The following is a 27,202-nucleotide window of genomic DNA, read 5'->3' as shown; positions in this document are numbered from 1 at the left end:
TGAAACGCTTGTACTGCCTGTATAGCCGGTGTTACGGACGGTGTCCTTATGTATATATGTTGTGTATATATAGGCATGTGGTGTTTGTTTTCTTTTGTCTCCCTCTTGTGTCTACATATCCCCATTCTCAGGTGTCTCAGTTCCAGCAACAACAACAACACAGCAGCAGCAGCAGCAGCAGCTGAGGCTCGTCAAGCAATCAAGCTCCACACTCCTTCATATACCCCATTTGTGTCCAGTGTTAGTTAGCTCCCTGGTTCGTTTGGTTGTGGTAACTATACTTGGTCTGTGTGGGAGCTCATCTTTGTGTGGTCTGGTAATAGAGCTGGTGAAGGCTCTGGCACTTTGTGTTGTTAGTTAGTTTAGGAGTTTAGTTTAGTTTTGTGCTGTTTGTGTGTTCTGTAGAGCTGTGGCCTTTTTGGCATTAGTTTGGTAAAGAGCTGGTAGCTGAAGCTCTGGTTCATTGTGTTGTGTTTAAATCATTATAGTTTGTTGCACATTTCTGTTAACCCTTTGAATATTTGTTCTCTTGTGTCACTCAGCCTATGGTGATTGTTTTTCTTGTATTATATATATATATATATATATATATCGTGTATTAATCTTTTGTTTCGCACACAGGGACATTGAGGACACCAGCCTTAGAAGTGAGCACCACCACCTGTACTTTTGGGCGTCCGCACCTGTAAGGGGGGGTGGGCTTTTAATTTCCTTTTGATATTTCATTTGGTGCCACTGGTAGGTCCTCCTTGCTCTCTGAGTTGTGTTTTGTGAAATAAATATAATTATTTTGCAAATTGCCTGCGAGTGTGCCCCCGCACTTTTCATGACGTCTGCCAATCGTGTCAGCCTTCTCTGCCTCGGCCTCTCTAGGGGGTCGGGTTTTTGTGGGGGCTGCGACATGGTGCACAGCATACCGAACGCTCCTTCCGCCGGGGTGCTGTTCTCAGTAGACCCCTTAGGCGCCTGTCTAGTCTGCAGTGCTCCGGGCACAGGTCGAGTTACGCTCTTGACCTGTTGCCAGGATTGAGGGATCAACCTCTTTGGGGGTTGTCTCCCCGGTGCGCCGACTGGCCCCACAGTGTTGTGGGGGTGTAGCCTCTGTGGAGTGCTTCAGGGCAGCGTGCTGTAGGGGGGAAGTGCCTGCTCCTGGATTGGGCCCTGTCCGATACGCTGGCGATGTGGGGGGTGGTGTCACTAGTGACCGTCTGGTGGGGTCTCGATGCTACAGCATCGTTGGCCTCACCAGGCCCCCTTTTCCGGGGGGTCCTGACCCTCAGGCTGTTCCTGGGGCTGGGTCCGCCTCTGCGCTCCGCTGCTATGGCCTTGCCACAGGGTTGGGTTCTTGACCTTTGACCCTGTGATGTTAGGGGCTGTAACAGTTTTTTTTTCTTCCCGTTCGTTCCCTAGTGGCATGTGGGATGCGCGCCTGTGTAGTTGCGGGTCCTTCTGTGTGAAGTCCCACGATCTGCTCACCCTGTGCGTTGAGTTGCTAAACCCTCTTCGCACAGTCAGATCCGATTCCCTCCCGTCCCCCTCTAGGGGGGTCCGGGGGCTCGGGTCCTCCCCGGTTCTGATGGTTGTGGGGGGCCTCAGCGGGTACATTTGTCGAGCTTCCGCTCTGCTCAGCTCCTGTGTTCTACTACGAGCAGAGCATAAGCTATACGATAATATAACATACAGTTATTCTATAACCATAGTTATATGAGTATAGCGAGCGCTCTGCTCGGACTCACTGAGGACCCCGTGGTCTTTGCTTTCGGTGGTGAAAGACTTGGGAAGGAGCTGTTAGTATGGCCACGTCCCCACTTATGTAGAGGAGCGGATGTGGGTGTGGCCAGGCGGATGGGTGTGTACATGTGGAAAAGTTTTATTCAGAATTAGATTGAAAGGGATAGGGTTCCACTCAGTGTTAATTTTGTCAACTAAAATGATGACGAAAGATGTTCGTCAACGAAGGTTTTTTTCATGACGACAACGAGACGTGACGTCACGTTATTGAATACCATGTGACGCTAACGAGACTAAATAGTTTATTAAATATCGTTGACCACAACTGAGGACACAAACATTTTATTTACAAAAACCAGGACGAAATCTCACTTCGTGTATGTTGATATTGTTGACTAAAACAAGACGAGACAAAATAATTATAACTTTTCTTAATGCCATCGTCCCGACAGCAGTGTGACAGGGATCTCTGTTATTAGCATTAGCTGAAGAGCTATTTGAAAAGCTAGTTTTAGCTTAACATTACTGTTACAAGAGAATGGGATTGTTATATAAACCCCCCCACAATGGTGTGTGTGTTGGTACGGTCCAGCAGGGACCAGGATGTAAGGTACGCTGTTGTGTTATGGGTTGGGATTCAATACAGATGCACAGTGGATACGCTCTAGTCTCCTGTCTCGTTATTTAACACAAACATGGTGTCAGAAGTGGCTATAATTACGTGAGTAATTATACGGATATGGTGCGCTACGGCACAGGAAATCGAGGAAAAGGAGAAGTCGGGGAGTGAAGCAGTGAGCGTTTGCGGCGAGCTAAGCTACAAACAAAAACACAGCATCACCATGGCAACAGCAATACCGCCACCAGATGAGATGAAGATGAGCGGCGATCTCGCAAGTAACTGGGATAATTTCCGATCGGAATTTGAGGACTACATACTGGCAGCGGGATTGAAGGACAAGGTAAAAGAAGTGCAAGCAGCAATCTTGCGACGCGTGATGGGCAGTGAATGTCGCCATATATACAGACATAATTTAGGACTTACGGCGGACCAGGAGAAGGACGTGGCCGTCATCATTCCTGCTTTAGAGGCATATTTTAAGCCAACAAGGAACATTATTTTTGAAAGATATGTGTTTGGGAAATGCAATCAAGATGAAGGGGAACCCATAGATTCATTCATAACAAGGCTGAAGGAGAAGGCGTCTTCTTGTGATTATGGGCAACTCAGAGAGCAGTTGATAAGAGACAAAGTAGTGCTGGGGGTGTGTGATGAGAGTGTGCGCCGTCGTCTACTCAGAGAAAAAGATCTTACACTGGAATCAGCCATTGAGATATGCCGGGCTGCAGAAATGACTGATATTAGAATAAAGGCAATGACACAGGATAGACATCAGACATCAGCAATGATACCAGAGACTGTACATGCGTCAGATGGCCGGCGGCCACGAGTTCTACCCAGGCAGGAATGATCTGACAGGTCTCAATATCAACCTAGGCAGGAACGCTCTGACAGGTCGCAATATCAACCTAGGCAGGAACGTTCTGACAGGTCGCAATATCCACCTAGGCAGGAACGTTCTGACAGGCCTCAATATTACGCGCCAGGCGCGAATTCAAGCGCTGCGTGTAGGTTCTGCGGCACTGCGCACAGGCGCGGACGGGAACAGTGCCCAGCCTATGGCAAGACCTGCCGCATTTGCGCAAAACTCAATCACTTTGCTGTAGTATGCATGCAGAGAGGCCAGGCCACCCGACAGCTACATACAGCAGACATTGACACTGAATACCTTGAGAATATGTACAGTGGGGAGGCAGAGGCTCACATATACACGGCAGAGAGCATAGGGGCAGTTCAGGGAGGTGGTTTGCAAATTTAAAGATTAACGGAGGGTTGCAGAGGTGCCAGTTAGATTCAGGGGCAACCTGTGATGTGATGAGCATAAAAGACATGAGGAGGCTGGGCCCTGGAGCAAGGCTATTGCCCAGCCAAACAAGGTTGGTGCTGTATTCAGGTCAATCAATTCCCTCATTTGGCTTATTCAAAACCGAGTGTGTAGTGAGAGGGAAGACACACAAGCTGACCTTCGAGGTAGTAAGAAGCAGTCAGAGACCCCTTTTGTCAGGTGAAACCAGTGAGCGCCTAGGCTTAATGCGCTTCACCATCCCTGAGGAGCTGTTGATGGTAGGACATAGCAGCTCAGTCCCACTAACCAGGCAGCAGCTTGTCGGTACGTACGATGAGGTTTTCAACGCCCCTGTGGAATCAGTCCCAGGTGAAGTTCATTTTGAGTTGGACAGTAATGTAGCCCCAGTGCAAGCTGCTCCACGTAATGTTCCAGTGGCACTTAGGGAGGCAGTGAAGGCACAATTAGATAAATATGAGAAAGATGGCCACTTGGTTTCAGTGTCGGAGCCAACAGAATGGATCAGCAATATGGTGATTGTCAGACGGCCAGAGAAGCCGATCAGGATATGTATAGACCCAAAGTCATTAAATGTGGCTTTAAGGAGATCTCACTACTTAATGCCGACGCTGGAGGATGTCCTATACAAGCTGCCCAGGGCTCGCATTTTCACTCTTGTGGATGCACGGGATGCTTTCCTACAGTGCAGGCTAGACGAGGAAAGTAGTTACACCACCACATTTTGGACACCTTGGGGCAGGAAGCGTTGGTTAAAGCTGCCATTTGGGGTGTCTGTGGCCCCAGAGATATACCAGCGAAAGCAGCATGAGCTTTTAGCAGGGCTCAGTGGAGTAGAGCCCATCGCAGACGATATACTGGTAGTGGGCTGTGGGGAGACAGAAGAGGAGGCTATACAGGACCATGACACTAAACTGATAGCACTCATGGAGAGGTGCAGAGAGGTTAGGTTGAGGCTAAGTTTGAAGAAACTGCAGTTCAGGCTCAGAGAAGTCAAGTTTCATGGACACATCCTGTCAGCAGAGGGGCTCAGGGCAGACCCAGAGAAGGTCAGGGCGGTCCAAGACATGCCACACCCCACGGACGCCAAGGCGGTGCAGCGGTTTATTGGGTTTGTGACATACCTCGCAAGGTTCATGCCCCGCCTCTCTGAGATATGCGAGCCACTGAGGAGGCTGTTGGACAAGGCCGTCCCATGGCACTGGCTTCCCAAACATGGTGCGGCGATCGAGGAGATCAAGCGTCTGATCACAGTGGCCCCGATCCTGAAATATTACGACGTGACCAAGCCGGTCACCATCCAGAGTGATGCAAGTCAGAGAGGACTTGGCTGCTGTCTGTTCCAGGAGGGTCAGCCAGTAGGGTACACATCGCGGGCACTGACTCAGACAGAACAGAACTATGCACAGATTGAGAAGGAGTGTCTGAGTATTGTGTTTGCGTGCCAATGCTTTCACTATTATCTGTATGCACGGGGGGAGATTGTGGCGGAAACGGACCACAAGCCACTCATTTCTATATTCAACAAACCCCTCCTCACTGCACCCAAACGGCTCCAGAGCATGCTGCTCACGCTGCAGAACTAAAACCTCAAGGTCACATACAAGCCAGGCCCGGACATGCACATCAGTGACACATTGAGCAGGGCCACGGCTCCACCACAGAGGACTGACACGGGATACATGAAACACACAGTCTGCAGCCTGCAGAGGGCACAAGAGGACACTGAACAGATTAATCAGGCTGATTATCTGAATGTCACCAGCCAGCGGTTGAATCAGATCAGGCAACACACTGGGGGAGATGAAACCCTTCAGTTGCTCAAAGCGGCAGTGCTCCAGGGATGGCCAGATCACCGGGAGGAGACTCCCCTGGCGATCAGAGAGTATTGGTCAATCAGGGACGAGATCAGCGCACAAGATGGGGTGCTCTTCAAAAGTCAGCGAGTCATAGTGCCGAAAACGTTACGGGCAGAAATGTTGAAACGCATACACGCCAGCCATGTAGGGGGAGATGCCTGCTACAGACAGGCCAAAGACACTGTACTGGCCCAACATGCAGGGTGAAATCAAGGATTACGTGAGCCAGTGTTCAGCGTGTAATGAATATTCTCATGAGCAGCAGCGGGAGACAATGATGTCGCATGCACTCCCAACACGGCCATGGCAGATTGTCAGTATGGATTTGTTCAGACAAGCGGGCAAGGACTTCCTACTCATGGTTGATCATTATTCAGATTTCTGGGAAATAGAGCTACTCCCTGACCTCTCAGCAGACACCGCGGTGTTAAGGTGTAAGGCCCAGTTTGCACGCCACGGGCAGCCTGACCGGGTGGTAACAGACTGTGGATCTCAGTTTGACTGTGAGAAATTTAGAACGTTTGCAAAAGAATGGGATTTCGACCATGTCATGTCCTCACCCAGGCACCCAAGGTCTAATGGAAAGGCTGAATCGGCGGTGAAAGTTGTGAAAAACCTGTGCAAGAAAGCAGCTAGTGCAGGTAACGACCCATGGTTGGCAATCTTGCAGTGGAGGAACACGCCCACAGAGGGCATGCTCAGCAGCCCAGCGCAGAGACTGATGTCCCGGAGACTGAAGACCCCACTTCCGGTCGCTGACTCGCTCCTGGGCCCCAGCGTGGTCACGGGGGTTCCTGAGAAGCTGCGGGTTAAGCATCAAACGGCCAAGCTGGGTTACGACAAGTCGGCCAGAGATCTGCCCGAGTTGTGTATCGGCCAGGACATAAGAATGAAGCCCCTGCCTGGAGACAGGACGGGCAAGTGGAGGAGAGGAGTGTGCCTGCAACCGGTGGCCCCCAGATCGTACTTGGTGGATGTCGAGGGGACATTCTACCGGCGGAATCGGGTGGACCTGCGACCAGCGGAGGGGGATGTGACTGGACGCCGCCCGGAGCAACACAGAGTGCAGCACAGCAACCCACCTGTGGAGCCACACAGCAGTCCGCCCAGCAAAGGGATGGACAGTAACACGGGCAATGACACTATCACCCAGGAAGTCAGGCCATTCAGGCGGAGCGACCTGTACCAGCCTGTGGTGGACCCTCCACCGGCGCCAGAGTACAGGACGGCCAGTGGTAGGCTGGTGAGAGTGCCACAAAGACTGGACTTATAGAGACTGGTTAATGGGTATGGTATGGTATGGTGTAAAAAAAGAAAAAAAAATGGAAAAAATGCACAGAACAGATGGTTAGGGTTTTAAATAAGGACGTTTATGGGGTTTCTTGTAATAATAATAATGTACACTAAGGGATGCTGTAACTATTGTTATCTAAAAAAAAGGAGATGTTACAAGAGAATGGGATTGTTATATAAACCCCCCCACAATGGTGTGTGTGTTGGTACGGTCCAGCAGGGACCAGGATGTAAGGTACGCTGTTGTGTTATGGGTTGGGATTCAATACAGATGCACAGTGGATACGCTCTAGTCTCCTGTCTCGTTATTTAACACAAACAATTACCTTGGCTAAAGTTGGGACTATTCATAATCCAGCTGCAGACCTGCAAGCAAAGTACAGCAAGTTGGCAAAGGAGTATTCCAAGGTAAATCACTTTTTCACCAGTAACGTTACATTGTTTGTATTTCCATCTAGCTCGCGTTAACTAGTGGCTAACCTAGCTAACGCTAATGTGGCTAACTGATCGACCTCTCGCACACAATTAATGACATGTTGCGGACAGCCATACCGGTGACAATGTTTAGCTTTTAGTGCCAAAAGAGTCTGAGGCGGAGTCTCAAAAGAGAATGTTGAATATTTATTGTGCATTAAAAATCACAACAGAGCCTCTGCTACTAGCTGACCTAAACGGAGCCTTCTGGAAGCAAGTGCAACAACGTATAATGTCCGTGTGGAACCAATGTGCCAACAACCTTTCCGTGGGTGAAGCATAGTTGAGCATAGTTGTCATTTAATGATACTAATACTAATCTATACAATCACCTGTTGTTGAATAAATACCATTACTTTCTAGTTATTACTAAAAAACAATATAAAACAGTAGCTGTAAAAAAGAAAAGAAAAAAAGTTTTATAATTTATATAATAGAATTTTTTTTAGTACATTAACTAAAAATAGACAAAAATGTCATCCGTTTTCATCTCCTAAATCTAGACAAAAACAAAAAAGACAAAATTGAGACAAAAACTGACTAAGACTAAAATGCTCAGACATTTAGTTGACTAAAACTGACTAAACGAAAAATAAATGAAGATGACTAAATACGATGAAAACGAAAAAGGAGCACTTGACACATGACTAAGACTAAAACTAAAATGAAAATAGCTGCCAAAATTAACACTGGTTCCACTACGAGCAGGGCGCTCGCTATACTCGTATAACTATGGTTATAGGATAACCGTATGTTTTTAATTAAGTTCCTTAGGCTACGTGCGTTCTGTTAGTGGTTAAAGTAACGTTGCATTAGTTCGGGAAAGAGCGCGTACTGAACCCAAAGTCCCATACCGAAACGGACGAATATGTGTACCGACCGTACCGTTACACCCCTACTATACTTGTCTTCTACATTATACTACTACTACTACTACTACTACTACTACTACTACTACTACTACTACTACTACTACTACTACTACTACTACTACTACTACTACTACTACTACTACTACTACTACTAGCAATGTATATCTAACTAGTGCTTCATATGTGCTTGGGAGCTTGTGTACAGTTATGTGTATGAATGATTATGTATCTGCGTTGACTGAGGAAGCAATGGGGCTAACATACCACACATGTCGTATGTATGCGCACACATGGATTATGGGATTATAGAGAGAATTAGGATTATACCTAGTGATGCAAGAATTCTGGGGAAATCCTTTAAGAAATACCTCTAATGATACCACTGCTCAGACCAGGGATGCCAGGTATCTCCGTCACATTGTTCTGGCTGAAGTACTCATCACACTGCAAACTGCTCATGTTCCCTGGACTGCAGAAGTTCCTCCATAACTTGCTGGGCACTGTGTCGTTGCCCACCACGACGGTCTTGCCACACACATCAAACAGATCTCTGACCAGCGTCCTGTTGCCCAGCATGCAGATCCTGACGGAGGAGGATGGATGATGGGTGAAAAAAAATGTCACCTACTTAGTCATCATTGTTATCACAACCACCACAATCATCATCATCATCATTATTGTCGTAATCATCATCTTCATCATCATCATCATCATCATCATCATCACAACCACCACCACCACCATTAGTTGTAATCGCCTTAATCATCTTCATTATTGTCCTGAACAACACCATCATCATCATCATCATCAATCAATGCAATACTAATTTATGACAAGGCTTACTGTAGATGTACAGTAGATCACTGCCGCTGTACATGTATATATTGTGTATGTGACAAGTGAACACTTTGACTTTACAAATATACTCTAATCTAATAAGAATTTACCATGAAAGAAAAACACAGATGTGGTAGCCTTTGTATAGCCTGTCCCCAGGAAACCAGAACAGTGACATTCTTTTTCCTCTTGTGAAGAACCCAATAATTCAATATTAACTACATCGAACCGAGTCAACCCAAGTACTCTGACAGCTCTTGCTTGAAGACTTACGAGACCTCTGGCGGGTGGGTGATGGATTTGATCGCCCCGGCATAGATGGACACGATGGAGATTATGACACAGGCCAGAAAGAGTGAGGCCAGTTTATTGACGTATTTGACACCAACAAAAACCACCACGGCCATCATGCTGAGGCAGATGGAGCCATAGACTCTCATGTTGTTCAGCATGGCACTGTCGCCGGCGTGGTGGTCCATGGTGTGGAAGATGGCCGCCTTGGGGACTAGATATTTCTGAGGAAGGAGGACAAAATGACAATCGTATAAGAAACCAGCTGTGGGAATAGATTTGCAACGTAATAATCGACATTGAAATACAGTACAGTGTTTCAGAATCTGAAATGCAATTATTTTCAAAGTAATCACAGTGATTCAACAGACTGACCAAGAAAATTTCAATGGCCCCCAGTATGTACATGGCAGCAGCAAATGTAGTGCCCAGGTAGAAACACAGCCCCACAGCTCCTCCAAACTCTGGACCAAGGGAGCGTGAGATCATGAAGTACGCCCCACCAGCTGCAATGCATGATACAAGTATTATTGATGCTGCAGATGTATAGCCATTGTAAATGTCCCAGTTTCACTGGATACACTGCATGCAGTATTGAATTACTGTTGCTCCCATAAGGAATCACATGGGATGCAGCAGTCAAAAATCCTGTGGAATCACCTGCCAACCATTTTTCTTTAGCAGGTGATTATTAGACAATACTGTACCTACAACGATACTATTCCACTATTGCAATGCACTCCTAGCTGGTTTACCGGCTTGCGTCACCAAGGCGCTTCAACTCATACAGAACGCAGCCACCCACCTGATCTCCAACCTATCAAAGTCAGCCCACATTGTGAGAATGGCCTTTTCCTGTGTGTTGCATTTTTTTTACAGAATGAGGGGCTGTCCCATCACGGAGAACATTTTAAATATGTGCATTGTGCCTTTTCTGCAGTTCAGCTGTGACAAAAACCCTCCCTTTTGAAATGAGCCATTCAGTATTGCAGCCACAATTGCTGTAGTTAATACCATGCGTATGTGCATGTGAAGATCTTGATCAAATGTGTGTGTACAAGATGGCGGCTTGCACATAAATCTTCTCTTTTCAACCTAAAGCTAAAATATGTTTCTTTTAACGACAACATTGCTATGCTATTGCTGGATCATCATATTTGTTCTGCAATGTCTAGTCTGAAAGTTGTATCTGAATTTCGTTTGACGTACAGGCTTGTGCATCACTGCTAGATGTAAAAATGTAAATGTAGATGTACGATAATGATTGTATTTGTACGATAAAAGCAGCTCACTCGATACTGGCACAGAAACAGCCCATTGATAACAGGACTGAAACAGAGGCTGCTAGAATGCAAAGACATGTTTATGGACCTCAAAGACATGTTTATGGACCTACAGTATATATTAACTTGTTGAAAAGGACTAAATAAGTCCCATTTACAGCATTTAGATTTTAGATAATACAATGTTTGAACAGCATTGCTGCCTTTGTCAGGGTTAATCTAATCTAAACGTAACCGTGATTGAGGGCAGCAATGCTGTGTTTTTTTTTAATGAGTGTGCGGCTCCTCATCATTTTTAGTCAGCTGGCACCTCATCAACACAGGTGTGCGTTTATTTTTTTTTTTCTATAGCAATAAAAAAGTTAAACATTTACTATACCAGGTGTTCCCAGCCTTATTTAGCAGAACCCATATTGAGGTCTGAAAAAACATCCGAATTGCATGTTCACATGGTACCAATTACAAATTATACAGAGTGCATAAAAGACAGAAGCCTTGTTTGAGGTCAGTGACAACTGAGTATAGGCTAGGCTGCATGGCTTTCACAGTGGCTTCTGGGCAGTCCAAAAGCTGTTGACAGTGTTGACAGTAGGTTTATTCCAACATGTCATTATTGCAGTCATTTTAGCTTGATTATGATTTTTTTTCTAGGGTCCCCAATTTCATATTGATTCCAAGCCTGGAATATATTATCATAGTTCTGAAGTATTTACAGTGTAATTACCTGGAACGACCCCATTTGTAGCGATCGCACTCATGGATATGGCTGTGAGCATCGTCTGAAATGAGGAGGGAAAGATGTGAATAAGGAGGAAACATCCTGAAACTAGAAGGGAAATATGTGAATAAGGAGGAAACATCCTGAAACTAGAAGGGAAAGATGTGAATAAGGAGGAAACATCCTGAAACAATGAGGGGGAGATGTGAATAAGGACATAAACATGCACTGTTGGAAACCACAACAGTGACCAGTTGAGTGACTGGGTAAAAATGACATTATTTGTCTTAAATAATTTCTGCTGCATCAGGCGGCCTCAGCCAGGGTATACTGTGTGTGGGTTCTATTAGATGATAACATCAATAGCCTGCTGACCCAGATTTATAGCGTGAAAGAACACGGATAAACAGTGTATGTGTGTGTGTATGTGTGTGTGTGTGTATATCAGGGTTAGGATAAAGTTCAGATTCAAAACCTTCTGATGATGGAACATTCATTCATTATCATTTACTTTGTCAATAAGATAGATGCATTCCGGCTTTTGAGTATTTGAGTTCAAAAAGAAAATCAACTTCTTGATTTAATCTAATTGAAAGTGAATTTATCCCAGTGTGTGTGTATGTGTGTGTGTGCGTGTGTGTGTGTGTGTGTGTGTGTGTGTGTGTGTGTGTGTGTGTGTGTGTGTGTGTGTGTGTGTGTGTGTGTGTGTGTGTGTGTGTGTGTGTGTGTGTGTGTGTGTGTGTGTGTGTGTGTGTGTGTGTGTGCACCAGGCAGCGTCGCTGAACCCCCCCCCCCCCATCCCTGGAGCAAGCATCATCATCCAACACGATAGACAGCTACGTGTGTGTGTGTGTGTGTGTGTGTGTGTGTGTGTGTGTGTGTGTGTGTGTGTGTGTGTGTGTGTGTGTGTGTGTGTGTGTTTGTGCCTGTGTGTCATTGTGCATTCATATGTGCACTCACACATGAACAGCACATGAGGACAATTAAGAAAGACTGTACGACGCCCGCTGTCCCGACGATCCATGTCAGACGAAGGAAAAGAATGACGCCGAAGATGTTCTGCAGACACGGCAGGTAAACTCCCATTAGGGTGCCCATGTTAGGAGACTATTAGAGAGAGAGGGGGGGGGGGAAGAGAGGGAGACAGAATCCATCATGACATTTATCTGGAAACAAGTTCATTGATCAAATCATTGATTTTTTTTGCAGTAAAGGGTCAATTTGTAGTAAATCAGCTCTTTGAGGTAACATTTTTTGGGTATTAGCCTACTACATGGGGAACAGCCTGGACTGTACCGTGTCAGCAAACAAACCCTAATACACTGACTCCAGTTAAGGAAGTTATCCAATTTACAGAGATAACGAGGAAGAAAATGGCCAGAGCAAGGTATTGAGAAGTGAACGCAAAACAATGATTTGGAATGGAAAAACACATTAAGATAGAAATAGTATAGGTATTTTTTCGATCCACAAGCATGCACCTCTATGAACGGAAATGTCACTAACTCACTCAGTCATTCTGTAATTCAAGCACTTATTCACTCACTCGCAGTTAGCCGATTTGCCCCCTAGTGGCGACAAACAGTCAGAACAACAACAAGCGTTCTTCCATGTATATTACAGTGATTGGTACACAGAGCCGATAGAGTGCCTACAGCTAACCAAAGACCACAGTATGAAAGCTAGAAAAACAAAACATTTGACTGACATTCTGCGACTGTTACAATTTCTTATTTTATAGGTACTTGTAGGGCTGGGCAATTAATCCAGTTTCAATTTCAATTATGATTTTGGCTTCCCACGATCATGAATTCAAGATAATCAAGATAAAATGTTGCTCTAATTTTGTCTTGTGTTGTAAACACAGTGCACCCTTCCTTCACAGGAGTGCGCTCCACCCCTCCCCCCAGGCCCAAACAGTAGTTTCAGCTTGTGTTGAAAGGGAGGAGGGAGCCACACGGCACGTTTCTCCAGTTATTTTTAAACATCTTTGGTAACTTGTAGAAAACCACAGAAAGGCAGCCATTGGTCGAGAAGAAAGGTAAAACAAATTCATAGTCATCGTCATATGATGTTCTCAAATCAATGAGTAATCGTGTTTAATAATTGTGAATTCAATAGTTTTGTATATTATATATTTAGTATTTTTACTGTACAATTTCAGGAGGGTCATACAGAACCAAGCATTTCACTGTAATGTATGTGTAACTTATATTTGACAAATAAAACAAAACTTGAAACTTGAATCAATCAGGGGGACCCTGATGTAAACAAGGGGGGACCCTGATGTAAACAAGACAAACGTCTTTCTCTGGTCTGCATCCCCTTAACAAGTGTGTGTATTGAGCCGTACTGTATTGTACCCATTCTGCAATCTGTTAAATAAAGTTTTCATTCATCAAAATAATCGTGATCATGATATTTGCAATATTCGAGCAGCCCTAATTCCTAGGTTATACTAGTTAGTGATCCGTCAACTGTAGGTTATGCTATTGCTTAGCCGGTTCCTCCTGATGCTGTAGGCCTGTTGATTACATCTCCTTCATGGGCTACAAACTTAACACCACTCCTAGAACGGTCACTCTCCTCCCTCGAATATCATGCAGTATCTGTCTCTAATCCTTTCAATCTCACCATTGTTACACTCTATCGCCGTCCAGGTACGCTCGATCACTTCCCAGATGAGCTGGACATGCTTCTAAGCTCCTTACCAGAAGATGGCACCCCCCTCCTTCTAATGGGCGACTTCAACCTGCCTGATTCATCTCAGTCGGACACAGTGGTCTCCCTCCTACAATCCTTTGACCTGACTCCCACTGCCATGCCTCCCACCCACAAAGCAGGCAACTCCTTGGATCTCATATTTTCCCGTAACTCCAGCATCATTAACACCACGGTAACTCCCCCACATGTATCTGACCATTCCTTCATATCCTTCTCACTAACTCTGATGCTTAACCGAAAGCCCTTCACCCCAACTCAAACCGTCTCACTCAGACGCAACCTGCCCTCCCTATCCCCATCCACCCTCTCCTCTGACATACTATCCGCTCTATCTTTGAGTGACACCTTCTCTGCTTCCCCCCCAGAGATGGCAAATTCCACCCTCCTCTCAGCCCTCGCAACCTCCTTCGACAAGCTCTGTCCCCTCGTTGAGAAACCTGCCCGCCGTTCCCCACCCAGTCCATGGCTGACGGATGCAGTGAGAGAACAAAGACAGGTCCTGAGAGCGGCTGAGAGGAAGTATAGAAAGTCACGACTCACTGCTGAGATCGCCACATATCACAACTTCTTGTTAACATTCTCCAAAACCATTACTACTGCCAAAGCTTCTTTCTTTCACCATAGGATCGAGACCCCTGCCAAGAACCTTCACAAACTGCATGCTACCATGTCCTCCCTCCTCACTCCCCCCCCCACCCCCTTCCCCCTCATCCCTCTCTGCCGAAGACTTTGCGATCTTCTTCGAGGAAAAAGTGGAGAACATCCGCAGCTCCTTCTCCCAACCCCCACCCATTCCAAATACTGAATCGAGAACCTCATCCTTCACTCTGTCATCTTTCTCTCCCATTACAGAAGCTGAGACCCTGACACTGGTAACGTCAAACCGTCCGACTACATGCCAGCTAGATAAACTACCATCCCCACTCCTCCAGACCATAGTACCAGACATCCTCCCTTTCCTAACTGCAACCATCAAATCCTCCCTCAACTCGGGGGTGGGCCCCACCTCCCTAAAACAAGCCAGTCACACCGCTCATAAAAAAATAAAACATGAACCCCACCGTCATAGGCAACTATCATCCTGTCTCTCTTCTCTCCTTCCTTTCTAAAACACTTGAACGTGCTGTATCCAACCAACTTACTGCTTATCTCTTACAGAATGACCTCCTAGACCCTAATCAGTCAGGCTTCCGGACTGGCCACTCCACAAAAACTGCCCTCATTGCGGTCACAGATGCACTTCACTTAGCAAAAGCAAAAGGCCTCTCCGCTGTCCTGATTCTCCTAGATCTATCTGCAGCCTTCGACACAGTCAACCATCAGATCCTCCTCACGTCCCTCGCAGGAATGGGAGTGGCTGGCTCTGTGCTGACATGGCTGACATCATACCTCAATGACCACTCCTACCAAGTGTCATGGAGAGGGACACTGTCGGCCACCCGCCCCCTGCAGACGGGTGTCCCCCAGGGCTCGGTCGTAGGTCCCCTTCTCTTCTCCCTCTACACTAAATCTCTGGGTAACATTATCACATCTCATGCCTTCTCATATCATTGCTATGCCGATGATACTCAACTCTTCCTCTCCTTTTCTCCCTCAGATATCCACGTCTCTGAGCGAATCTCGGCCTGTCTGTCCGACAACTCCGCCTGGATGATGACCAACCACCTCAAACTGAACCTAAGCTAAACAGAATTGCTCCACCTGCCGGCCAAATCCTCCCCCCTGACCAACATTTCCATCACAGTCAAGAATGCAGCTGTGACCGCGTCCCCGACCACCAAGAACCTTGGTGTTCTGAAGGATCAGATTAAACCGAATATATATATTTATTTATATATATATATTTAATTGTATTTGTATATCCCCTGATATCCCTTGTATATTCCTTGTACAATATGCATTGAATATCCCTTCTAGTCTACTGAACATCCCATAATAGTCTCCATTCTACCATTGGACGAGACCTTGGTGCCAGGTCGCCATACCCCTCAGACCAGGTTCAATCGTACCGCTCAACATGTATGGACAAGTCCTAGTTCCGCGTAGGAATATGTCTACCGCACCACTAATGGTACTATTTGTTCATAGTGCGTATATATACTGCGCTATTAAAGTAGAGCTTTCTTTTTAGTCCAGTTCCTTACCCTCCAACAGAGTGACAGACGCAAAAGCCTCCCTGCGAACCACGTGTGGGCAGTAAGGCCAATTCGGCCCAGTATCGGCATTGAGACATTGTGTATATTAATATTTGAATAGTCATATTTGGCACTATATCGTCGAGTTGGACGTATTCTATTAAGCTAATAATAGTCTATTCATATGTAGTGCCTCGTGCGGTAAGAGTTCTATAGTAATCAGCACCCCCATCGTTTCGGGCATCAGCTGGACGCTTATCCAGGGTGGTTGACCCCACGTGAAGCTGCACCCGAGGAGCTCCAGGCCAAAGAGCGAGTGGACCTGTATATTGGATTATTCTACCGACGACGGCTAGCCTTCCCCGGCTTGGATTATGCTTTGAGTACTTTGATTATTCTATGGATAAAGGCCAACACTGCGGTGTGTTGGAAATACCCCCCCCGGAGAGGACGACAGGTGAGAAGACGCTCTACACGACGAGGTCGCCTCACGTCTCTCCATCGTGGACCGGAGGACGCCGGCCACAGAGAGTCCAACTGCTTTCATCTGTGGATCGAGGATCGCTGGGCACCGGGTCGCACGACTGTGGGCTCTCCCAGGATACCCTCGGCCAGACGGGATACAGCCAGACTCTACCCCCCCCCCTCCAGCTGTCCTACAAGCAGTCGGAACCTTCCCCTAGTGTATCCAGCTATATAATCATTCAAGTATCATTGCTATTGTTCCCTAAATATTCCAGGTTGTATATTTGCTTCCTGCGCAATCAGAGATTGGACATTCGATATTGATCTACCTACGAATACTCATTTGCCATAAAAGTGCATACTATTTCAAATCATAAATGTAATTAAGTGATCGTTGTACATACCCTTTGCTATGTATTATTATTAAACGCAGACTTTCGACTTGGTACATTTGTGTTGGATCCGTTTCATCAGGTGGGAGTGTTTATCATAATTATTTATACCTAGTACTGGGTGGCCAGAGTCTAAAGTACAAGAGGTAGTGGTAGTAAGTATCATATCTAACCATACAGTCAGGGAATTGTACCCCTCAGTTACAATTGGTCCTTCGAGCCGGAGGGTAATCAGTGTAATATTAATATAGTGTTATTAATATTAAAATGGCCTATGATGAACACTCCACGAAACGATCCTCCTAACCAACAACGCCCGCGGCGCAAACGACAGCTCCCTCAGTACCTAGAGGCTTACGCTGTCAGTCAACAACCTAGTCTTCTACCAACAGTAAACGCGGTAAAACTAGAAAGTAAAATTATGTCTAACCCTAACGACCAGGCTACCCCGACCATAGAGGCCCCTATGGGTTCTAACGTAACTGACCCAGCTCACGGTGGGGACCAGGGGGAACCAGACATGACTTTACACCCCGCCAATACCGAAGAAGTAGTCCCCGACGAGTCCCGGGAGGAAGACAACACTACCGAGAGAGAACTCGGCACGGAAGAAGATGAGGAGAGCACCGTGGAGATAGAGCTCCAAGACTCCGCACGGAGTACCCCAAGGGACGGCTCCCCTATACAACCGTCTTCTCCCAGCGAGGCAGAGAGGACACTACAGCAGGCATTCCTCGTCAGCCTGAAAGCCTCTACTGAACGCGATAGACTCCATGGTGAACGCGATCGATTGCAGATACAGCAACGGAGCGAAGAAGAGCACATACGCCTGGAAATAAGACGCATTCAGATGGAAGAGAATATGGCAAGAGACCGGGCCGACGCCCAGCGTGCCGCCACCGGTGCCCAGAGAGAATCGGATCTCACCAAGCGCGAAGCCGAGCGCGACAGAGCACAAGCGCAACTAATAGAACAGCTGATCAGAAGGACAACACCCCCTCCCTCCACCAGAGGCTCCAGGAACTCGTCTAGACATCACTCCAGGGCGGCATCCCCTAGCCGAGTAAGCGACCCTGAACTTGACCAACAGACAAGGTTTATACCCCCCGCAGACCCCCTTCCCCAACCGGTCCAAGCGAGACCCAGCCACCGGGAAGGAGCAGCATACACTGCGGAGAGGCTAAATCAGAGACTACAAGCCCTGGATGACCTAACGGAAGACGAAGAGGAAGAGGAGGAGAACCACGCCCGACGACAGCACAGTACTCTACCGGACCAGGAGGTCCAGTACAGCCCAGGCTATACCCCCGCGGAGCTGCGCTACAGACCCCCGACGCTATTCACGGGTGAGCACGACGCACGACCCGCACCGAGGAACAGCACCTGGACCAGCGGGCCATGGTACACAGCCGGTACCAGCCCACGCCAAGGAGCAGGAGGAGACTCGCCTAGGAGGCCTCTCCCCCAACGCTCGCCGATGTATCAACAATCCGCGTCATACATTGGCACACCTATGGTACCAGACTTCACCCAGGAGAACCGGGCCCAATATACGGAGCTCCGCATGTGTCTGGAGACAATGTTGGTGGATGTCATTGATGAACGCCATAAATACGCGATACTACTGAAGCATTTAAAGGTACCCCGCGCGCACAACATAGCGCTCACCTACGCCACTTCCACGACCCCATACACCGCAGCGCTGGTAGCGTTGGACCAGAGATATGGACGTATATGGGATTACGTGATCCAGGAGATCAGGCACATCGACCGCCTACCCCCAGCAACAGACAATCGAGCACTGGACGACCTGTCCATCAGAGTGCAGTCCCTGGTAGGGATGCTGGGAGCGCAGAGGGAAAAGGGTAGGCATGAACTATACGCCAACTCAAATGTAGAGAGGATCTTGGAGAAGCTACCGCCCGCCCGACAGGAGCGCTTTAGGCGGCAGAGAGACCACCGAGACCCTAATGGCCCCGAACCGAACCTCCTCGATCTAGCCGACTTCCTGGCGAGAGAAGTCAGCAGCTTACGGCTAGATACATTCGGACGGAGCACCCCTGGCTCCAGAGAAGGAACCAGGAGACTAAATGATGGAAGAAGATCTGTGACTGTCATGCACCAATCGGAGTCAGTGCCAAGCAGTAGGAGCCACAGTACCCCCTCAAGAAAGGAGAAGTGGAAGATAGTGTGCCCCTACTGTGAGAAAGAACACTGGCTGTCACAATGTGACTCATTCCCCAAGATGAATGCGGAGGAAGCGAGTCAATGGATAAAGTCCAACAGACGCTGTTTTCGCTGTGCGCGATCACACATGGCAGCCGAATGCCGCTTAAAGAAAAAGTGCAGTCGGTGCGATGGAGCCCATCTGGACATACTCCACGACAGTAACAGACGGCGGCCTCCACCCGCACCATCAAGCAGCAAAGCAAGCGTCATGTACATCGACCCCGCCAGCAGCAGCGGAGCCAGAGTGCTCTTAAAGGTAGTCCGTGTGACATTGAGCTACCAGAATAAAGTCATGGACACTTACGCCGTCCTTGATGACGGGTCAGAGAAGACCCTTCTGCTGGCGTCCGCTGCGGCCCAGCTAGGGCTGCGGGGGAGCGAAAACCAAATGACAATTCGGACAATAAGAAGAGATTTGAAAACGATAAAGGGCGAGAATGTCTCATTCTCTATCGCAGCAAGCGGCCAGCCCGAGCGACGGTACAGGATTACAGACGCTTTCACCAGCCAAGAAATAGGACTCTCACGGTACACATACCCCGTAGCCAAGCTGATGGAGAAATATGTACATCTACGCAAGCTACCGATCCACTCATAGACGGTGCTACCCCGACACTGTTGATAGGCTCCGACCATGCAGACCTCATTGTCCCGATAGACCGGGTTCATACCGGACCCAGAGGTTGTCCTGCAGCAGTCGAGACCCGCCTAGGATGGACTCTCCAAGGCCCACTCGCCAAATCTCTCAACCGAACCACAGCCACTAGCTGTCTCCACTCCCGAGTCACAGAGGGAGACACCGCACTCCTGCAGCATGTAGAGAGGCTATGGACCTTAGAACAAATGCCCTTTAAGAACGAAAAGAAAGACATTCGCTCTAAAGACGACATCTACGCCATTAACCTCCTCGAGACGGGAACAAAGAGAGTCCCAGTCAGCGGCGTGTTGAGATACGCCACGCCACTCCTGCGGCGGGAAGGGATGCCTACCTTTCACGCAAAGAAAGACGCCACAGAGCGGTACCTACTAAACACAGAGCGGCGCTTAGCCAAGGACCCCGCCCAAGAAAGTGTATACCGCGCTGAGATTGAGAAGCTCATCACAGCGGGACACGTCACAAAGATTGACATTAAAGAGGCCGACCAGACGACTGAATCGTGGTACGTGCCCCACCACAAGGTTCATCACAACGGCAAAGACCGCATCGTGTTTAACTGCAGCTACCAGATCGGATCCCAAAATCTGAATAAAGAGCTATTGCCCGGTCCTACACTCGGCTCCTCCCTACTAGGCGTACTACTCCGCTTCCGCCAGGACAAGGTGGCTATCAGCGGGGATATCAAAGGGATGTTCCTGCAGGTGAGATTAGTAGAGGAGGACAAGCCCCTGTTGCGGTTCCTATGGAGAGAGAGGCCAGGAGATGAGCACCCAGCCATCTACCAATGGGAAGTCCTCCCTTTCGGAACTACATGCAGCCCATGCTGTGCTACATTTGCACTACAGAGACATGTCGCAGAGGACCCAGCAGCGGACGAAGAGGTCCGACACAGTGTGAAGAACAGCTTCTACGTAGATAACTGTCTACAAAGCGTTTCGACCCAGAAAGAAGCAGAGGCTCTCCTACATAAACTCCGCGCCTCTCTGATCAAAGGCGGCTTTGATCTCAGGCAGTGGGCCAGCAGCGACCCGCACGTACTGCGCAGCCTCTCCTCCGAGGACAAGGCAGCGAGCAGCGAGACCTGGATGGCCCAATCCCAGGAGAAGCCCAAGAGATGACACTAGGACTAGTGTGGCGCTTCAAAACAGATTCGCTCCACTATAGACACAAACCCCTGACCACGGAGCAGGGAAGGTCGACGGCAATACCGACCACCAGACGGAGTGTGTACAGAACACTCGCCCGACAATATGACCCGTTAGGATGTATACTACCGTACACCACCAGGGCAAAGATGATTGTACGAGCATTGTGGGACAAGGACCAGGGCTGGGACGACCCCATTCCCGCACACCTTGCATCCACCTGGAGAGAGTGGGAGATGGAACTCCACTCACTCCCAGGCGTTAATATACGCCGAAGCTACTTCCCACCCACGGTGAGGCCAGAGACATGTAAAATGGATTTACACGTCTTCAGTGACGCCTCCGAGGTCGCCTACGGATCAGTAGCCTACTTGCGGGCCCAAGAAGAGGGGGGAGAGATCTACACAGCATTCATCCTCGCCCGCTCGAGAATAGCCCCACGCAAGCAACAGTCTATCCCACGTCTAGAGCTCTGCGCAGCCCTCGCAGGAGCGCATCTAGCCACGCTCATCCAACGTGAGCTCACCATTCCGGTGCATAGAACAATCCTGTGGTCAGATTCCACGACAGTACTCGCCTGGATCAAATCGGATTCATGCAAATACAAAGTCTTCGTGGGAGTCAGAGTCACTGAGATTCAAGAGTTAACCGGAGAGTTAACCGGAGAAGCAAACTGGCGCTATGTTGATACAAAACACAACCCAGCTGACGTCATCACCCGGGGAATGTCCCTAGATGACTTAACCCATCATAACATCTACAGTGACGGACCAGCATTCCTCAAGCTCCCGGAAGGAGATTGGCCCACGCCCACCCCGAGGGAAGCAAGTGACGAGGAGGCTGAGAATAAGAAACCCATGTTCTGTGGATTGAGCACTGTTGTCTCCGCAGACCCCAACATAGACGATTGCATTACCATAGAGAGTGCGCAGCAACGGACATTCCTGCGGCACCACCCAGAGATTAAGTCCCCCGCTGATATGTCAGCAGCTGACTACGAGGAAGCAGAACTGCTTCTACTGCAACGAGCCCAGAGAGACTCGTTCCCCGATGAACTAGACTGTCTACAGGGAGGAAAGCCCGTCCCATCAGACAGCAGATTGATTCATCTGGCCCCCGAGAGTGACACACATACCCTCATCAGAGTGGGTGGTCGCCTGCGGAGAGCCCCCAATTTACCGGATGACATTAAGTACCCGATCGTATTGAACAGCCGACACAAGGTCACAGAGCTGATTATAAAGAAATACGACGAGGATGTACACCACGCAGGAGCAGAGAGAGTCTTCGCGGAAATCAGACGTCGTTACTGGATACTTCAAGGAAGAGAGGCGGTGCGACGCTTCCAGCGAACCTGTCTAGACTGCCGAAAGTGGCGCGCGCAGCCCAGCATACCACGGATGGCTGACCTACCTCCATGTCGCCTCCGACTCGGCGACAAGCCATTCCACTCAACAGGCATGGACTGTTTTGGCCCGCTGCACATAAAGAAAGGAAGAGGCACCGAGAAGCGGTGGGGTATTGTATTCAAATGCATGACCACCAGAGCAATACATATCGAGCTCCTTCCGACCATGAGCGCAGACTCATTCCTTATGGCCTTCCGAAGATTCACATCACGGAAAGGAAAACCGTCTACATTATTGTCCGATCACGGGACAAACTTCAAAGGCGGAGAAAGAGAGCTGAGGGAGAGCTTCCAAGCTATGGGCCCAGAACTTAAGACCCACCTCGCTCCAGCCCAGATTGACTTCCAATTCAACCCCCCAAACGCACCCCACTTCGGTGGAACTTGGGAACGAGAAGTACGTTCTATAAAGACAGCCCTGTACGCAGTACTTGGGGCCCAGACTGTGGCGGAAGAAGTCCTAATGACAGTCCTCACGGAGATTGAGGGAGTATTGAACTCCAAGCCCCTCGGTTACGTCTCCAGTGATGTAGCAGATGTCGACCCAGTCACCCCCAACACCCTCCTGATGGGGCGGCTAGATCCCGCGTTACCCCAGACAATGTACCGGCCTGAAGAAGCGAACGGCCGACGAATGTGGAGGTACAGCCAAGTATTAGCCGACAAGTTTTGGAGCAGTTTCCTACTGCACTACCTACCGTCTCTACAGACACGCCAGAAGTGGGTAAAAGAGAGAGACAATTTGACGGAAGGAACAGTCGTCATGATTATTGACCAGTCACTACCCAGAGCTATGTGGCCGGCTGGCCGCGTAAGCAAAGTGATCACCGGTGCCGATGGCAAGGTCCGAGCAGCTGAAGTACTCGTCCAGGGGCGCATTTACACCCGTCCTGTGGCGAGGCTCATAGAACTGCCCCGACTCCCAGACACAATCGATGATGACCATGACCCTATGACTTTGTGAGTTGACTGACCCTTACAGCGAACCCTTGAGTGGTAGACAGTGCGGTTAATCTGTCTCTGCTTAACTAATTGGGTTGGGACCAATTAGGGGGCGGCTGTTCTGAAGGATCAGATTAAACCGAATATATATATTTATTTATATATATATATTTAATTGTATTTGTATATCCCCTGATATCCCTTGTATATTCCTTGTACAATATGCATTGAATATCCCTTCTAGTCTACTGAACATCCCATAATAGTCTCCATTCTACCATTGGACGAGACCTTGGTGCCAGGTCGCCATACCCCTCAGACCAGGTTCAATCGTACTGCTCAACATGTATGGACAAGTCCTAGTTCCGCGTAGGAATATGTCTACCGCACCACTAATGGTACTATTTGTTCATAGTGCGTATATATACTGCGCTATTAAAGTAGAGCTTTCTTTTTAGTCCAGTTCCTTACCCTCCAACAGAGTGACAGACGCAAAAGCCTCCCTGCGAACCACGTGTGGGCAGTAAGGCCAATTCGGCCCAGTATCGGCATTGAGACATCGTGTATATTAATATTTGAATAGTCATATTTGGCACTATATCGTCGAGTTGGACGTATTCTATTAAGCTAATAATAGTCTATTCATATGTAGTGCCTCGTGCGGTAAGAGTTCTATAGTAATCAGCACCCCCATCGTTTCGGGCATCAGCTGGACGCTTATCCAGGGTGGTTGACCCCACGTGAAGCTGCACCCGAGGAGCTCCAGGCCAAAGAGCGAGTGGACCTGTATATTGGATTATTCTACCGACGACGGCTAGCCTTCCCCGGCTTGGATTATGCTTTGAGTACTTTGATTATTCTATGGATAAAGGCCAATGGTGTGTTGGAAATACCCCCCCCCCGGAGAGGACGACAGGTGAGAAGACGCTCTACACGACGAGGTCGCCTCACGTCTCTCCATCGTGGACCGGAGGACGCCGGCCACAGAGAGTCCAACTGCTTTCATCTGTGGATCGAGGATCGCTGGGCACCGGGTCGCACGACTGTGGGCTCTCCCAGGATACCCTCGGCCAGACGGGATACAGCCAGACTCTACCCCCCCCCCCTCCAGCTGTCCTACAAGCAGTCGGAACCTTCCCCTAGTGTATCCAGCTATATAATCATTCAAGTATCATTGCTATTGTTCCCTAAATATTCCAGGTTGTATATTTGCTTCCTGCGCAATCAGAGATTGGACATTCGATATTGATCTACCTACGAATACTCATTTGCCATAAAAGTGCATACTATTTCAAATCATAAATGTAATTAAGTGATCGTTGTACATACCCTTTGCTATGTATTATTATTAAACGCAGACTTTCGACTTGGTACATTTGTGTTGGATCCGTTTCATCAGGTGGGAGTGTTTATCATAATTATTTATACCTAGTACTGGGTGGCCAGAGTCTAAAGTACAAGAGGTAGTGGTAGTAAGTATCATATCTAACCATACAGTCAGGGAATTGTACCCCTCAGTTACACTTGGTGTTGTCCTCGAAGACCAGTTGAACTTCTCCGCTCACATCGCAGCGACAACCAGAACCTGCAGATTCCTCCTGAGCAACGACAGAAGGATCCGCCCCTTCCTGACAAAAGAAGCTACCCAACTCCTCATCCAATCAACAGTCATCTCCCGCCTCGACTACTGCAACGCACTGCTTGCTGGCCTCCCGGCCACTGCCACCAAGCCTCTTCAACTCATCCAGAACGCAGCGGCCCGCCTGATCTCAAACCTACCGAAGTCAGCCCATGTCACTCCACTTCTTAGGGAGCTGCACTGGCTCCCCATTGCTGCATGAATCCGCTTCAAGGCCCTCGACCTGGCATACCGTGCGACAAAGGGAACCACTCCCGCCTACCTCCGGTCAATGGTCTCTAGCTACAGACCCTCAAGACCCCTACGCTCTGCATCTTTTGGCCGTCTCAGACCCACTCCTATCCGAGCTCCGGGAGGGTCATCAAGGAGAAGCCGCCTTTTCTCAGTCCTTGCCCCACAATGGTGGAATGAACTGCCCACCCCAGTTAGGACAGCCAAAACCTGTCCAATCTTTCGCCGTCGACTAAAGACGCACTTCTTCAACCATTATCTGAAATGAAAGAAAATAAATGAATAAAATAAAATCTAACCCTAACTAACCTTACTGTCATGCACTTGTCCTAATAAACTAACCTACACTGTAGCACTCAACACTTGATGAACATTGTTACTCAGCTGATATAGTTGTGCCCTTCCTGATGACTTGTCGTACAGAACTTGTAAGTCACTTTGGATAAAGCGTCAGCTAAATGACTAAATGTCACAAATAGATCAATACAGTCCTTATTAGGTGATGTTGTGTTTATTTTTCAAATGTAGCCAAGAGACAAGTAAAGACCCCTATAAAAACAGCATCACTACGTTTGTTTAGCAATGATTTGAAGTGTTATTAACGAAATATGAGCTTATTTACATTTACATTTACATTTAGTCATTTGGCTGACGCTTTTATCCAAAGCGACTTACAAGTTCTGTACGACAAGTCATCAGGAAGGGCACAACTCTATCAGCTGAGTAACAATGTTCATAAAGTGTTGAGTGCTACAGTGTAGGTTAGTTTATTAGGACAAGTGCATGACAGTAAGGTTAGTTAGGGTTAGATTTTTTTTATTTTTTTTCAGATAATGGTTGAAGAAGTGCGTCTTTAGTCGACGGCGAAAGATTGGACGGGTTTCGGCTGTCCTAACTGGGGTGGGTAGTTCATTCCACCATTGTGGGGCAAGGACTGAGAATAGGCGACTTCTCTTTGATGACCCTCCCGGAGCTTGGATAAGGAGTAGGTCTGAGGCGGCCAGAAGATGCAGAGCGTAGGGGTCTTGCGGGTGTGTAGTTAGAGACCATTGACCGGAGGTAGGCGGGAGCGGTTCACTTTGCCGCACGGTATGCCAGGTCGAGGGCCTTGAAGCGGATTCGTGCAGCAATGGGGAGCCAGTGCAGGTCCCTAAGAAGTGGGGTGACATGGGCCGACTTCGGTAGGTTTGAGATCAGGCGGGCCGCTGCGTTCTGAATGAGTTGAAGAGGCTTAGTGGCAGTGGCCAGGAGGCCAGCGAGCAGTACGTTGCAGTAGTCGAGGCGGGAGATGACTGTTGATTGGACGAGGAGTTGGGTGGCTTCTTTTGTCAGGAAGGGGCGGATCCTTCTGACGTTGCTCAGGAGGAATCTGCAGGTTCTGGTTGTCGCTGCGATGTGAGCAGAGAAGTTCAACTGGTCGTCGAGGACAACACCAAGGTTCTTGGCGGTCGGGGACGCGGTCACTGCTGCATTCTCGACTGTGATGGAAAGGTCTGTCAGGGGGGAGGATTTGGCCGGCAAGTGAAGCAATTCTGTTTTGCTTAGGTTCAGTTTGAGGTGGTTGGTCGTCATCCAGGCGGAGATGTCGGACAGACAGGCCGAGATCCGCTCAGAGACGTGGATATCTGAGGGAGGGAAGGAGAGGAAGAGTTGAGTATCGTCGGCATAACAATGATAGGAGAAGCCATGAGACGTGATAATGTTACCCAGTGATTTAGTGTAGAGGGATAAGAGAAGGGGTCCTAGAACCGAGCCCTGGGGGACACCCGTCCGCAGGGGGCGGGTGGCCGACAGGGTCCCTCTCCATGACACTTGGTAGGAGCGGTCATTGAGGTATGATGTCAGCCATGTCAGCGCAGAGCCAGCCACTCCCATTCCTGCGAGGGCCGCGAGGAGGATCTGATGGTTGACTGTGTCGAAGGCTGGAGATAGATCTAGGAGAATCAGGACA

General features: G+C 48.4%; 1 protein-coding gene across 1 annotated transcript in view; it reads right to left on the bottom strand.

Moving 5' to 3' along the window:
• The window catches only part of slc12a4 (solute carrier family 12 member 4), a 142,325-nt gene that overhangs the window by 56,754 nt on the left and 58,369 nt on the right, over window positions 1–27,202 (bottom strand). Inside the window, exons 4-8 of the mRNA XM_084337480.1 lie at window positions 12,244–12,390; window positions 11,290–11,344; window positions 9,658–9,788; window positions 9,265–9,506; window positions 8,523–8,737 (exon numbers count right to left, since the gene is read on the bottom strand). Of these exons, the coding sequence (XP_084193606.1) occupies window positions 8,523–8,737; window positions 9,265–9,506; window positions 9,658–9,788; window positions 11,290–11,344; window positions 12,244–12,390 (790 nt within the window). The remainder of the gene's footprint in view (window positions 1–8,522; window positions 8,738–9,264; window positions 9,507–9,657; window positions 9,789–11,289; window positions 11,345–12,243; window positions 12,391–27,202) is intronic.

The sequence above is a fragment of the Notolepis coatsorum genome, assembly GCF_963971535.1.
Source record: "Notolepis coatsorum genome assembly, chromosome: 20".
In the NCBI taxonomy this organism is placed as follows: domain Eukaryota; kingdom Metazoa; phylum Chordata; class Actinopteri; order Aulopiformes; family Paralepididae; genus Notolepis; species Notolepis coatsorum.
Note: the sequence above shows the minus strand (reverse complement) of the source record. Positions and strands in the feature narration are given on the sequence as shown.